Source organism: Coffea arabica, chromosome 7e, assembly GCF_036785885.1.
Source record: "Coffea arabica cultivar ET-39 chromosome 7e, Coffea Arabica ET-39 HiFi, whole genome shotgun sequence".
NCBI lineage: Eukaryota > Viridiplantae > Streptophyta > Magnoliopsida > Gentianales > Rubiaceae > Coffea > Coffea arabica.
The window spans coordinates 4,503,464-4,517,842 of record NC_092323.1 but is presented as its reverse complement, the minus strand read 5'-3'; the positions used below and the strand labels follow the sequence as shown (position 1 = coordinate 4,517,842).

Here is a 14,379-nt window from a genome sequence, read left to right as displayed (position 1 = left end):
CTTCAGTGTCTTGATTAATTACAGTTACAGACTGAAAAATGGATAATTTTAGATTTACATTCATATAAAGGCACAACTTATTACAATGCTGAAGATTGCAACTTCTTCACGCTTTCAAAAAGTTCAGTCACATAAAGATGCAAATATTATGGTGCAAGAACACCATTCATAAACCTTGGCTTGTGATGAGTCACGCAAAAGCGCGAACCAACCTTGCTCATAATTTTCACGCTTTTATCCACGTCATCTGAAGGAGGCCAGCATAAACGACCGCGATTTCAAGAGCTTATTCCTTGATGCCATGACGCGCTTTCTGAAGCCTTGTGATTTGAATCGGCGTGGCGAGGACAGCTGTAAGTTAACCCAATTCTTCATACATTTTTTTTTGAAAAAAAATTTCACACGTTAACTAGAGTAACGACAAAAACAATCAAACGCGAGTTAAGTTACAGCAGACACCGGCAAGACATAGAATATGAGTGAATGGGGGAAAAGTACATCGACCTATGCCTGTTGAGTAAGATTCTTGCTACCTGAACAAGCCCACTAGAAGTGTTGATTTTCACGATTATTTGTTCATCCCCGAGGTAACCCATCTCAGATTTTCCTACAAAGTTTCCATTTCCCTTGTATGCTTGTGCTGATAGCTCCGTCAAGATTCAATCTTTTTTGTTGACTTCATCCCGTTCTTCACTGAGAGTTAATTGACGGGATCTATAGAGGAAAAGGCATTCACCGGTATAGTGAAATTCCAGCTGTTCTTTTGATTCTTTGAGCTTTCAGTCATTAGGCCCGTGGCTTATCTGATCTAACAGTATATTTTTCCAATTGAAGCAGCATTTCCCATTTGTTGGTGCAGTCTTTCTAAAATTAGGGATTGCATATGATGTTTGATAACATCCAATATTCAGTTATTCGGGTTTTAGGTATTTGCTTGGATGAGATTCCGTCTTCGTTTGGTTCTGATGCTATCTACATAGTCATGGATGTTCAATTGGATGGGGCCTAGGAAAGATTCAATTTTGGCTATTCAAGTCAGTAGATGATATTGGGATAGTGGGGGTGTTGGTACCATGGTTGAAGTGGGGCAATCTTCTGAATCAGGGTTTAGATTGCCATATTCTCGACTGGTTAGAAATGGAGCTCTTCGGGAGGAGGATAGTTTTCAGAGGCAAGCGACCAATTTTGGGGGCAGTGGGTCAAGAAATACTAGCCCACTGGGTCGAATTGGGTCAAGGAACACAAGTCCTTCGAGGCAAAAAGTGATTAAGACCAAACCAAGGGGATTAGATGAAGAGACGGTTGCCACTTTTAACAAGGCTGTTCAGCCGGATGTTCAGATGGAAGACAACATATGGGCAATGCTACCTGAAGATTTGTTGAATGAAATCTTGGCTAGGGTACCGCCTTTCATGATATTTAGACTTCGATCTGTTTGTAGAAGATGGAATTCTATTTTGCAAGATAATAGCTTTTTGAAGTTTCATTCGCAAGTGCCCTCTCATGGACCTTGCCTTCTGACTTTCTGGAGGAATCCGCAGACACCTCAATGTTCAGTGTTTAGTTTGCCATTAAAACAATGGTTTAGGATCCCATTTACCTTTTTACCGCTGTGGGCATTCTGGTTGGTTGGTTCCTCCGGCGGTCTTCTCTGTTTCTCGGGCGTAGATGGGCTGACTTTCAAGACTTTGGTTTGTAATCCTCTTACCCAAAGTTGGAGGATATTGCCTAGCATGCATTACAATCAACAAAGGCAGTTGATTATGGTCGTTGATCGGATGGATCGATCATTTAAAGTCATTGCAACTAGTGACATATATGGTGATAAGTCTTTGCCAACAGAAGTATATGATTCAAAGCTCAACAAGTGGTCACTTCATCAAACAATGCCTGCTGTGAATCTCTGCTCTTCGAAGATGGCATTTTGCGACTCAAGGTTGTATTTGGAAACTCTTTCACCACTTGGTCTGATGATGTATCGATTGGATACAGGGCAATGGGAACACATACCAGCAAAGTTTCCTCGGTCATTGCTGGATGGATATCTCGTTGCGGGTACTCAGAAACGCTTGTTTCTTGTGGGGAGAATAGGCCTTTACAGCAATCTTCAGAGTATGAAGATCTGGGAATTGGATCATACAAAAATTCTTTGGGTTGAGATAAGTAGGATGCCACCTAGGTACTTCCGAGCTCTTTTGAGATTATCGGCTGAAAGATTTGAATGCTTTGGACAGGATAATTTAATTTGCTTTACATCTTGGACCCAAGGTAAGAGCCTTCTTTATGATGTGGATAAGAAGGCTTGGTCTTGGATTGCTGGCTGTGCTTTTCAATCATACAACAGCCAGGTCTGCTTCTATGAGCCAAGATTTGATGCATCGGTCTGTTAATTTGGTACCATGTTTTTAAATTAATACGTTGAAGCCTGTCTTTAGTAGTACATCTTTCTAAGCTATAGTCCATTTTGATTAGTGCTGCGGCTTTGGAGGTTGTTGCTTCATCCTTTAATGTTGGAGCAGTACAGGCATGAAGTACCATCAGAGGTGCACCTAGAATGGTCAAATCTGGAGCCTAACGGTGATGAAGAAATTTTGTTGTTAAACTTGTGTATAAAAGACAATGCGGTCCCACATTTTAGGCAGCCTTTCTGAATGCAAGAAGCTAATTCTCCATTTGCCATACAACCATGATGAGCCATTTATATGGTTATGTGGTTACTTTGTTAATATCTTTTAGTTTTCCATGTCAATAATCTGTTTAGATTGTTGCATGATTAAAATTTCTGCTTCATTTTTTGAGATACTTTGCCATTTTCTCCTCTTTCCTAGTTTCATTTGGTTGCTCTTAATTTCATCTTCTCGCTTAGATTTGGTAAGCCCATTGGCGATGGTTCACAGGTCACTGAAATTGGATATACATGGTAACTTTAAATCAATAAAAAGCTCATTCTAGGGGATCACTGCTGATTTGTGCTTTTCTTTTTTACGTGTTCAATAATTTCGTGATGGGAAGTAAGATTTAACTGCTTATTGTTTAACTCTTGTTCCTAGATGCCCTATAATTGTCATTCTTTCTGATCAGATAGTCTTCAGAACCTTTGTCTATGGAGAGAAACTACATGGTCATTTTAGATTTCTGGCTTGTTTCAGAACTTTGCAGCTGCATTGAGTAAAGGGGACATACTCTAACATATAGTCGGACTGTAACAGTATTGATACATAAAGTAGTCGGACGTGAATTAGAGACCTTTAGCATCAGGCCATAATCCCACCGTTTGATTTTCGCTATAGGAAGGCATAAATGTGACTAACCTACCTTATTTGTTGTCCTTTCGCACTTGTCAGTTTCTGGGTTGTGCCGTTCTCTGTCCTTAAATAAGAATTGACCTTATTATTGTAGCCTCAAAGCTGTATTGCAAATCCTGTTTCTTCGTAATCAAAAGAATAGTGAAATATGAACTCACAAATAGGGAAAATTTTTGCATAAAGTGGGATAATTCCCTCTTGCACAAACCTTTTCTACATACCCTACCGTCTAACATTCTTGGTTGATGTCAAGGAAAAATGTCGAGTCGAGGATCAAAGAAGCTAATATGTTTAATACTGGTCTCCCGAGTGCTTCTACTCTTTCTGTGCTGGTGTCTCTCATTTATTCTAAATTCAGTGAAGGCTGGTTATAAGGAGTTAAGTGATAGGGAATGTCAGACTTGCGTGCCTGAATATCTTCTTTAGGTTTCAGTCACCCGCTGATGCTGCTTTGTAAGTAGTGGTTTGACAACTGCTTATGTGAGGGCATCATTTTATTGGGTTGGTGAGTTCTCAAATGAGAAACATGTGAAGTACAACTCCTTCCAGATTTTCCTTACAAAAGCAGTTATTTTTTTTATCGTCAAAGAGAGCATAATAATGTAGTTTAGATTGTAGTCATACGTGTCACTCATATATTTGGGCGATATAATCATCTAAGGTCCTGTTTGTTAGTCCAATTCAACACTTAAACTTAATGGATTCAAATCTTAACATATTCAGACCATTTGATAACTAAAAGTTGAACATCTGGATAAATTAAGCGGCACTGAATTTCACAGGTAAAACTTACTCCCAAAATTAAGTGATAAGCTATTCGTTTATGACCGAATGTGATATACACTGAAATTATTACATTTAAAACTTAACGAATTCATGACTTAACCAATTCAGATTTCAGTTTTATCAATTGCACTCAAACGCACCCTCAGCATAACTTTTCTCTGGTTCGGCTTTTACCTTCTAGGAGGGTGAGCCAAGCACAAAGTCTGCTAAAATTACCTGCAGGATCTCGTCGCATTTAACCATGAAGAATTTGTTGTTTTGTCCAAGGACTACAATTGGCCAATTTATTTTCGAAAATCGGGCCAACGGTTTGAGCATTCACAGTTCAAAAACTCTGTAACCTCATATCTACCAAATTCATTAGTTGGAGTTGTTACTTTAATTTGTGAACTTACGGAGAAGCAGCTTCAAAGATATTTTGTGAGTGCCCAAAAGTTTGCAAGTGAGAAGATGTTTACAGAAGAAAGCACAAGGAATAAAATATCAGGGGTAGAATCTTTCTTGGTATCGTCCCACTCTAATCTAATGTTCACTACTCTCAACAGCAACAGCAACAGCAGTGATAAGGATACCGTAGTAAGATACGCTTAAAATTACGACTGTGGCATCCATGTGAAGTGTCGTGAATTCAGAAAAAGGGTTACTAGTTAATGTAATTAATTCCTATAATTTTGTGATTCCCAAAAACAGCACAAAGCTTGTTCATTAATTACGTGGATTACGTCTACGTGTACTTGAAGATCGAGGATGAGAACCTATCTATCACCTTACAAGCCAGCATAGCCTTTTCTCTGGAGCTCAAGTACACGGCAATTTATCAACTTGACCACCATTCATCCGTTTGATTTAATTTTCATCGGCAAATTATCCAAGTTGCCTGATGAATTTTTTGAAGGATATCGAAACAATCAACACCTGTTAAAATTGGAGTATTTGTGAGCACCGAGCAATATATTAAGTAGTAAGTGTACTGGAGGAACTAGAATTAGGGGTGTGGATCGGGATCAAAATTTGTAATTCGGAACTTTGGAATCCGAATTTTTCAAAAATTTGGTATTAGAATTTCTGATCGAATTAGATTTCGAATTCACCAATTCTGAATTCGAATTCGTTCCAATTAGGTGTGTGAATCGGAATCAAAATCGGTAATTCAAAACTTTGAAATCGAAATTTTTCAAAATTTTGGTATCAGAATTTCCGACCAAATTCGAATTCGTTCTAAATTCAATTCAGAATTCGGCAAATTCCGATTTCACTAAATTCATGAATATAAAATTATTATTATTATATAAATGTTATATTACATATGTATACATAAATATTATATATATATATATATATATATATATATATATATGAAAACGAATTTGAAATCGAAATAAGAATTTCGAATCACCAAATTCAAGAATATAAAAAATTATTATTATAATATATATTACATATATATTATTATAAATGTTATATTATATATAATATTTATATATATGAAAACGAATTTGAAATCGAATAAGAATTTCGAATCACCAAATTCAAGAATATAAAAAATTATTATTATAATATATATTACATATATATTATTATAAATGTTATATTACATATATATAAATATTATATATATATATATGAAAAACAGATTTGAAATCAAAATAGGAATTCCGAATTCCGATTTTGATTTCAATCTTGAAACGTGAATTCGAAATCGAAAATTTCGATTTGAAAAATCCTATTACCGAAATCGACCCAATTTCGTCTAATTCGAAATCGGATATTCCAATTTCCATTTCGAATTACCGAATTCAAAATTCCAAATTCAATTCGAATTCGAGTCAGTAAATCAAAATTTTTTGATTTTACACACTCCTAACTGGAATTGGCGGAGGGGAGCGCTCCTGTGTCCTGACTCCTGAGGCTGGCTCATTCAGGAAGGAAAATACCATATGCAGCAGCAGCCCTTCATCATTTTATTCGAATCAAATAGCCGACCACTAATATTTATTTGATTGAAGGCGGCCAGGAACTCCTCGCAAAGAAATCAGCATCAGAGCCAAAAACAGAGGAAGATGTACAGTGGATTGAAGAAGGCCACGCAGGGATGATGGAACCGACTTTACAACAGGGAACGCTCTTCTCAAGGGATGATCACAAGGCTAATGTTGGGAGGAGGCATGCATGGCCACTGGCCTCGGGTGCCAAAGCTCCTTACAGTAAAGTTTGTAGTTTTTCAATGCATAAACTTGCTCAAGAATCGACACCTATGTTAGCCATTCTATGAATTATCACCTGCTCATGTTTCCCACAGCTCTTCATTTCATGCTAGTGCTCGATGATGTGCCTTGATAAGTGCAGCCGAAGTCCCCCCCAAGTTTTTCCAAGTACACTTGCTTGGCAAGCACACGCTGTGTATTCTTTCTGCCCCGTCGGAGAAGCAGCGCAGAATCTAATGCTACACTAGTATTTTTTCCTGCAAGCGTCGGCACCTTGTTCATTTTTGGATTGAGGATTATTTGTCAAAATTTATTTGCTTACATCATTGTTGCAATTTCCAACACACATTTTTATCTTCTCAATTACCTTTTTATCTCACATGCATCACATCATAAAAAGTGCTACAATAAAAATATCTCAAATAATTTACAATCCAAACAGAGTCAATTATTATTATAACTCCCTCCGTCCTATTTGATAGTCCTGTTTTCTTTTTTCCTCTGTCCCAAATTATAGTCAACTTTTCAATTAAAAAATATAATTATCTTTTAATTTTTCTAAAATACACTTGTTCAATATAGGGCTTGTTTGGAAGTGGAGTTTTTGGCCAAGTTTTTTAGCTACTAATTTTTTAACAACTTTTGCTACAGGAACCCCAAAAAATTTATCAAAGTTTTTTACTTACACACTTCAAAATAATACACAAAAAACTTTCCCTTCAACTTTTCTTCTTTTTCCTCCCCCACCCAACCGACCACCACCGCTTCCGGCACCGGTAACTATTCCGGCCAACTTTTGCCAGCCTTCCTCTTTTTTTTTTTCTCTCCCTCCCCTCCCCCTTTGACCGATATGTTGGTTTCCAAAATCTCTTTTTTCTTTTTTTTTTCTTTCTCCCTCCCCCCTCCCCTCTTTCCCTCTGCCTTTCCCCGCCACCTTCCCCCTCCCGCAGCTTGGGGAGAAGGAAAATTGCAAAAAAAAAAAAAAAAAAAAATACACTCGGTTGTTGCTGCTTATTCTGCCGGCAAGATAAGGAGAGGAGAGGGAGATGGAACATTGGAAAAAAAAATCATTTTTGTTGCTGCAAAACTCATGTGCAAAACTCAGGTGGTGGCAGAGGGAGAGGGAGAGGGAGAGGGAGGGGTGGCAGGGGAGCTTTTGCAGGGGTGGGGGAGGAGGTGGCGGGGCAGAGGGCGAAGGCGTAGAGGGGGGTGGCGGGGCACAGGGGAGGAGAAGGGGAAAGAGAGGAGAGGGGTGGCGGGAGGTGGCATTGGTGGAGTTGTTGCTGGGGGTGGCGGAGGTAACGGGGAAGGGGGAGAGGGAAGGAAGAAGAAGAAGAAGAGAGGAAAGAAAAAGAAAAAAAAAGAGAAAAAGAAAGAGAAAGAAAAAAAAAGAAAAGGAAAAAAAAAGTTTTTCACCCTACAAAAACTTCTACAAAATTTTTCACCTTACAAAAATTTCTACAAAATTTTTTCAAAAACTTCTACAGTGCACTACAGTAAAGTTTTAGACAAACTCCCAAAAAACTCAGGTTCCAAACAGGCCCATAGATTGTTATTAGTATAATTAAACTACCTTATTTAATATAGATTGTTATGAATGTAACCTACCCCATTTAATACATTTAAATTTTCCAAAACATATTAATATATCAATGAGAATTGATTCTTTTTTTACCATCAATTCAAGTTTTCATGAATAATTAATATAAAGTTGTATTCTATTTAATGTAAAGGCATTTTATAAAAATAGCAACATGCATTTGCTTTTCCAACAAAGTTAACTATTTTTTCTTAAACTGTTTTGAAAAAATAAAAAACTAGAACTATCAAAATGGGATAAAGGGAGGAGGAGGATTATTATCACCATTATTGCTATTATTTTGCTTGCGATGGTGAGGCAACGCTCAACGCAATTGATAATGTATGTGAAATTGCTTCATATGTTTTTGGCTTAATTATACAAAAAATGAAGAATAGTTTCCTAAATCGTGTTCATTTTAAGTTTATATTGCTAAGCATATGATTGGGTAAAAGTGCGATTAACATAACTTCGTCTTAATCAAGAATATATATATATATATTTTTTTGTGATGGTATGGTATCCAAGGACGAACGTCTTATTTTCCCCAATGCTCAGAAACGAATCTCTGACTCAGAGGTTTGCTAATTGACTCCATTATCTAAAATTCCGGCCACAAGTATTATTTAACAGTAACAGCTCACACCTGACAAATTACTGAATCTGATTTTCAAACAGCATTGACTGTGTCTAGAAATTCCCCACACATTTTATTCAAATGACCGAGTGAAGTTTCTATTTTTCTTAATTAATACTAGTACATAAAATAGTTGAATGAGTTGATCAGTCCGGATGAAGTAATTAACCTTCAAAGATGCCATTGGAAAGATCTTAAACTTTCTGTACTTCAAATGTCAAATCTCTCAATTTTCTTTGTGAAGCCAGAGATCAGAATATCCTATCCTTAGCATACTTATTCAGTTCTAATCTTAAGAAGAAATCTCACTTGTACTCTTTCATTTATGACACTGACATACTCTCCAATACTAATTCTAGGGCTTAAATTTCTGCAACATTACACCTCTGGTGGACTACTTAATATTCAGAAAAAGTATACTAATTTTTCTTATACTAATTATATTCAATTAAAAAAAAAAATCTTTAACTTGTAGTAGTATATTCTGTCGCTTGAGTTTTCCAAAGTTCTGAAATTAGGCAGAAACCGCATTATAATAATGCCAGTTGTAGACAACGTACCCTACCTTTGACTCCTGTCTTAAGTTGAAGTTGGAACTCTATAAAAACCCACCACACTCTGCTCTTTCTGCTGCTTCCCATTTCCTAGTTGAAAAACAAAAAAGACGTTGATGAGTGAAAGGAAGTGAAGTGATCAAGGCATTCATGGCGTCCGTAAGATTTGCTGGATTGATAATAGGGTTTATCATCGTTTCCCTTGCTCTCAAGTACTCTACTGCATGTGCTCATGAAGGTATATATATATACATGTGTGTGTGTGTGTGTGTAAACGCACACTTTCTCAGCAGCAGTAAATATTCATCAGTGGTAGAAACTTATCAGAGTTTAATTACCTAAGCCAACTCTTTTCTATCTTAATTTGTTTCTCTGCAGGAAGTAGAAGGAAGGGAAAGTGGGTGGCAGGGATTGCACCGCAAGGCCATGCACCTTCTAAAAATGTGGGCATCTGCTTCTTATACTTTGGCTTTTAGTAATAATCTCATTATCTGTAATTGGCATATCAGTCTAATTTCCTCGTGTTATGAGACCTAATTAAGGCTTGTTATGCAAAACAGGATCTTAGTGAGGAGACCTCTGCTGCTAAGGTGGTTAACATTGCTGGAAGAAAAGGGCTGAGAGGAAGCGAAATGCAGGTTGATAAATTATCGAATACAGAAAGAGAGAACAAGCTTGGGTACGATAAGAGAAAAATATCAGGTGCGTCTCAAAAGTCCAGAGCCTCCAGCTCTCATGAAGATGCTTCAAAAGCATTTCTTGAGGCAGCCGATGAGGTTGTAAACCTCATGCGCAAGGACTACGGTGTAAAAGATCACCCTCGCCACAGACCACCGATCAACAATCACGAGCCCACTGATTAACAACTGATCAAAGGATTAAGACCGACGACACTGCATATATACATGTCGTTAGGATTAGGCCTCACAATTTTGCCCTGACAAGTGAAGTCCCCCCTAACAAGAAGTCACACCCCTCTTATTTTGTTCCTTGGTTTCACGAGATAGCTAGTAAAGTACTAGTAGAATTTTGTTGCTTCTTTTAGAGTTTCAATATGTTTTGTCATCCTTTGGTGGATTAAGTTTTGGTTTTGTTGTCGTCGACACTACCAAGGCGGCTACATCATGTTAGTAAATCGCTGCAAGGCTCTGTTGTATATAAAAATAGTGGACTACACAAGTCTCCTTCCTTCTGGCTTTTTTTACTTTTATTACAAAGTTCCGTTCTCTGATTCATTTCTCCAGAGAAAAAGGTATATATACATCGGCTTTGAAGTATCAACAGTATGTGTATATACGTTCCTTGTTAAATTGTATGCACCAAGTGCGAGTTCCGTACAAGAATTTGTATAAAGATACTACTATCATTTTCTTTGACTATCACTGAAACAGTCTAGATCTGAAGCCTGCACACAAATTAGGCCCCAAACTCCCTGAGTGCATGCGATCTACAAAAGAAGAGTAAATTTATGAGCCAATTAGGATGAGCACAATTTGAAGAGATAAAGGAAAATCCAATTACAATAATCTGGGAAATGCATTGTAAAGATTTTAATCACCTGAACACCATGATGAGGATCTTCAGACTGTTACCAGCTCTTTAATACTATTGGGACTGCATATAGAAGAGTTCCAGATACAGCTTTCCGCAACAACCTTATACACTGCTTCAGTGAGGTGAAAACCATCCCAGAAGTAGTGTTTGTTTGGGTCCGGGCACGGTGGTAGGCCAAGAATGCATGCCGAGGTCCCGTTCGCCCACGTAGTGCAGCACGGATTGCTTGTATCTCGCAAACCTTGGAGCAAAATAAATCCAGAAACGTTAGTTGATACTTGAAAATCTTCAAATTCTTGATCGTACGAGAGGCTGGTATGTACCATACTATTAATCGACGGTGCATGCTCCTGCAGTCTACTTAAAATATGTTTTGGGAGAAAAAATTACCGTATGCTGAAGGGTTTTTAGCAATATCATAAGCAAGGCCATGAATCCGACCAAGAGTGAAATTAGAGCCTGGGAGCTGGGAGCTCAGGTTCTTCAGCAGCCAACTCAGCTGGTCGTTGAACAGTAATACCCACCCGTTAATGTCTTCTACGCATTGTCCACTATGTTTGATATTCCTCGCAATCGATGGAATACACCCAATGGGTCCAATTTCAAACGCAAATATTTTTCTAGCTCCCAATCGATATAGCCTCTGCCGGAACAAAGGGAAAAAAAATGTGTGTGAATGATTGTATAATCCACTAGTAATGGATCCCCCTTTTTTCTTTTTTGCGGACACCAAGATTTGGAAATTCGTTACTTTTCAATCCGTTGGAAGAAAATATTTAAATCACATTGTTGAAACAAAATCCTTCAAAAAAAAAATCAGAATTGCATCCCCCCCCCCCTCCACAATCCCAATCCACCAATTTTGCTTTTTTTTTTTTTTGCCATTTTTTAAACTTAAAATTAGATGGAAGAATGGTCAAATTCTTGTGTTTGCTCCCTGATATTTCTGAAACTTGGCTTCAGCCTCAGAAGATTTGATAAGATAGCGCTGCAGGAATGAAAAGGGTGGAGTACCTGAAGCTGTAGGGAGAGGGTATCGACGAGATGTTTGGCAAAAGATTGAGGAGAAAATCGTGTCCTGGTGTCATATATTGGTTGAAGATAATTGTTGATGTAGTCATTGCTTCCTATAGAAACCGCAAATAGTGATCTTGACAGGTAAGTTGCAAGCTTTTCTTTGGTCTCATAAAGCCTGGGCAACTCCAATTCAATTGTTAGCTGAAGCAAATCAACTTGCTCTCCAAAACTCAAGCACTGGCCCTGAGAATGTTTGCAATATTGGTAAATAAACTAGGCACCTTAGCATCAAAACAAAACCAAACTCCATAGATAAAGCTTGCTCGTCTTAAGTGGAATGGTGCATACCTAAACGCTACAAAACCATCGAGTTAATGGCACATATTATGAATTTGGGAAACTCTCCCCCTAGGCTCTTTAGCATAATTGAGTTTGGAGCTTAATTTGATGGCAAATAAGCAAGTATGTGTGTGTGACAATTAAGCTTTTGGTATACACATCTAAGATTACACTCAAAGACTTGGATAATTGAATTCAATGTAATTAATGTCAGGGCTTGAAAATTTATTTCTTGTCTTCGCTCATAATTCCCAAAGACATCAGTTAATTTGCAATAAACAAAAATCCAAGGAGAAGAGAAACTGACAATAGTGCATGAACTCATCATCGCCTGTTTTTTTAATGCCAATTAGCCGTTATGTTTAGAAGTTGCCAAAAATAGGGGGAGAAAAACAAACCAGAAAAAAAAAAGGTAAATTATAGGAGTTACAGAGAAGCTGAAAGAGTTATTCGACATCTTACAATGTACTTGCCGGTCTCAGGAAGAATGCCACATGACCCTGAAGCATAATTCAACCCTGGTTGATTTGCTTGTGCAAAACCTCTTAAACTCAAATATGGTGGAATCAATGGCAACCCCAGGAATTCAGCTGGAAAAAAGAACAAATGAGCCAACCAAATAAATAAATGAGAACAAGACTATATATATATATATAGAGGCTGGAAAGAGGACATGTAATTAAAAGGAATCAACTATAAGTTCCCCCCCACCAAAAACGAAAACAGAATAAAACCAACTACTCCTACCACCAGGGAGAGCATTAAAGCTCTCCTTGGATGTAGGTCAAGGGATCGAATCCCTTAACCTGTATTCTTGTCCAAGGTTTTGTGAAAATTTCACCAACGGGTGCAAAGGCACATATCTAGTCTGATAGCGATTCAATTCCCTCCGAATTTTCCATTGACCCAACCCTTTGAGTCCACCCTTTCTCCTTAGTGTAGGTGTATAATAGAATTTATCGTGTTCGAAAAAAAAAAATGAAAACAGAATAAAATAGAATGGATGTGTCTGTACCTACGAAGTCCGCAACGGTTTTTCCATTAGTGAATCTTCCCGTAGGTCCCGTAGGAAAATTGGAACCATAAGGCAAAAAATTTGCTTTAGCAAGAGTTGGCAAAGCATTGTTGTTGCCGCTATCAACCAAGGAATCACCTAAAACATATACTGCTGGCGCAGCAAAATTAGGACCTTTAATGGAATCGCATTTGACGAATAAAATATGATCCGGGATGATTACCATCCACAAGATTAGTAGCAGTGGCATCACGTTATGCAACACTTTGCTCTTACGAGAAATTAACTTCAACATGCCAAGAAAAACGAGTTGGCCAGTGGCGAACAGGAGAATAGGAATTAGTGCAGATGGGTTGTGGGAGGACGGGATTTTAAAGTTATGATCAGATGACAATCCAGCTTGGAAAAGACAAAATTTAAGGAACGTTCGTAAATAGCGTGGAATGGGGCGTGCACGAATTCTCTGGGGGTGGTTAGTTGTTTTTCTTTCAATTCAATTCTAGTCTGTATTAATTTTTGACCAAAAATGCCTGAAACTTTGGATCTTAGCTGTGATGATACAACAATATTCATCGTGCATGCACGCCTGGAGGGGATTAATACAGCAAGATTCACTTTTGCGTGTTCAATGGTTCTCAATCTCGGATGCTACTAATTTTAACAGTCCTCAGTCGTTTCCAGTTTTGGGACAGCTTCATTCCCTCATGTCATCTAATTATCTGGTGGCTTTTTAAAGAAAGCTTTTTAAGCATTCAAATATCATGGACAAGACTTTAATGATTAAACCATAAACGTTCTTGATAAAGCTAAAATCCTGGGAAATTTTCTTTTTCATACTGTATTTGTCACTTAACATACAACGTATTTACAATTTTATAATACGGTCTATTTATGGTTCTCCTTAATTTTGCCATAGCCAGTTCAATACCTGAAAATTCAATGCATTTGTTAGATTATAGGGTTTTTGAGTAACTTGTTTGCTAGATGTAATCTAACTGGTATTTTTGTTTCCTGTCAATGATTTGGTCGACTCAATGGATTCGAACTAGAGAATGATCAAACATTGAACAAGAACATGCGGAAGAAAGAGGAAAAACGTTGAGCGCTTCTCACGTTGAATCGTGCTTTTGTTCCCACGCTTGATAGCTTGTCTCTCCCTCACTTAGATGCGGGGCCAAAAAAAAAAAAAAAGTGAGTGTGTTTGGATAGATTGATAGAGTATTATTTGAAATAATTATGATAACACTTTTTGTGATGTGATGTATGTGAGATAAAAAATAGTTGAGAAACTAAAAAAATAAATTAAAAAATGTGTTTATAATACAAGCGAAATATTATTTGGAATAATTTAGTAATCCAAACACACTCAGTGTGTGCGGTGCTTTTGTC

At 37.5% G+C, this 14,379-nt stretch overlaps 3 protein-coding genes across 3 annotated transcripts; 2 read left to right on the top strand and 1 right to left on the bottom strand.

The window, feature by feature from the left end:
• Positions 1-422: 422 nt before the first annotated feature.
• LOC113700436 (F-box/kelch-repeat protein At5g15710) lies at positions 423-2,802 on the top strand. Its single transcript, XM_027220879.2, has 2 exons — positions 423-738; positions 838-2,802. The coding sequence occupies exon 2, from the start codon at positions 1,074-1,076 to the stop codon at positions 2,388-2,390; it is 1,317 nt and encodes a 438-aa protein (XP_027076680.1). The 5' UTR covers positions 423-738; positions 838-1,073; the 3' UTR covers positions 2,391-2,802.
• Positions 2,803-9,167: 6,365 nt separating this feature from the next.
• Positions 9,168-10,204, top strand: LOC140010995 (uncharacterized). The gene is made up of 3 exons (XM_072058735.1): positions 9,168-9,303; positions 9,444-9,508; positions 9,626-10,204. Exons 1-3 carry the CDS (start codon positions 9,216-9,218, stop codon positions 9,926-9,928), a joined length of 456 nt encoding a protein of 151 aa, XP_071914836.1. The 5' UTR covers positions 9,168-9,215; the 3' UTR covers positions 9,929-10,204.
• A 425-nt stretch (positions 10,205-10,629) lies between these two features.
• LOC113701929 (GDSL esterase/lipase 7-like) lies at positions 10,630-13,240 on the bottom strand. The gene is made up of 5 exons (XM_027222840.2): positions 12,991-13,240; positions 12,438-12,565; positions 11,634-11,879; positions 11,010-11,262; positions 10,630-10,860 (listed from the first exon to the last, which is right to left on the bottom strand). The coding sequence occupies exons 1-5, from the start codon at positions 13,238-13,240 to the stop codon at positions 10,646-10,648; spliced, it is 1,092 nt and encodes a 363-aa protein (XP_027078641.1). The 3' UTR covers positions 10,630-10,645.
• Between the last annotated feature and the right edge of the window lie 1,139 nt (positions 13,241-14,379).

Bases quoted from the DNA above. Each gene is read 5' to 3' on its own strand.
- LOC113700436 (XM_027220879.2), top strand. From the start codon at position 1,074: ATGGTTGAAGTGGGGCAATCTTCTGAATCAGGGTTTAGATTGCCATAT.
- LOC140010995 (XM_072058735.1), top strand. From the start codon at position 9,216: ATGGCGTCCGTAAGATTTGCTGGATTGATAATAGGGTTTATCATCGTT. The intron at 9,304-9,443 runs GTATATATATAT...GTTTCTCTGCAG, and splicing joins TACTGCATGTGCTCATGAAG to GAAGTAGAAGGAAGGGAAAG. The intron at 9,509-9,625 runs GTGGGCATCTGC...TATGCAAAACAG, and splicing joins GCCATGCACCTTCTAAAAAT to GATCTTAGTGAGGAGACCTC.
- LOC113701929 (XM_027222840.2), bottom strand. From the start codon at position 13,240: ATGCCACTGCTACTAATCTTGTGGATGGTAATCATCCCGGATCATATT. The intron at 12,566-12,990 runs GTACAGACACAT...TCTTTTTTCCAG, and splicing joins AACCGTTGCGGACTTCGTAG to CTGAATTCCTGGGGTTGCCA. The intron at 11,880-12,437 runs GTAAGATGTCGA...AAACATTCTCAG, and splicing joins CTGAGACCGGCAAGTACATT to GGCCAGTGCTTGAGTTTTGG.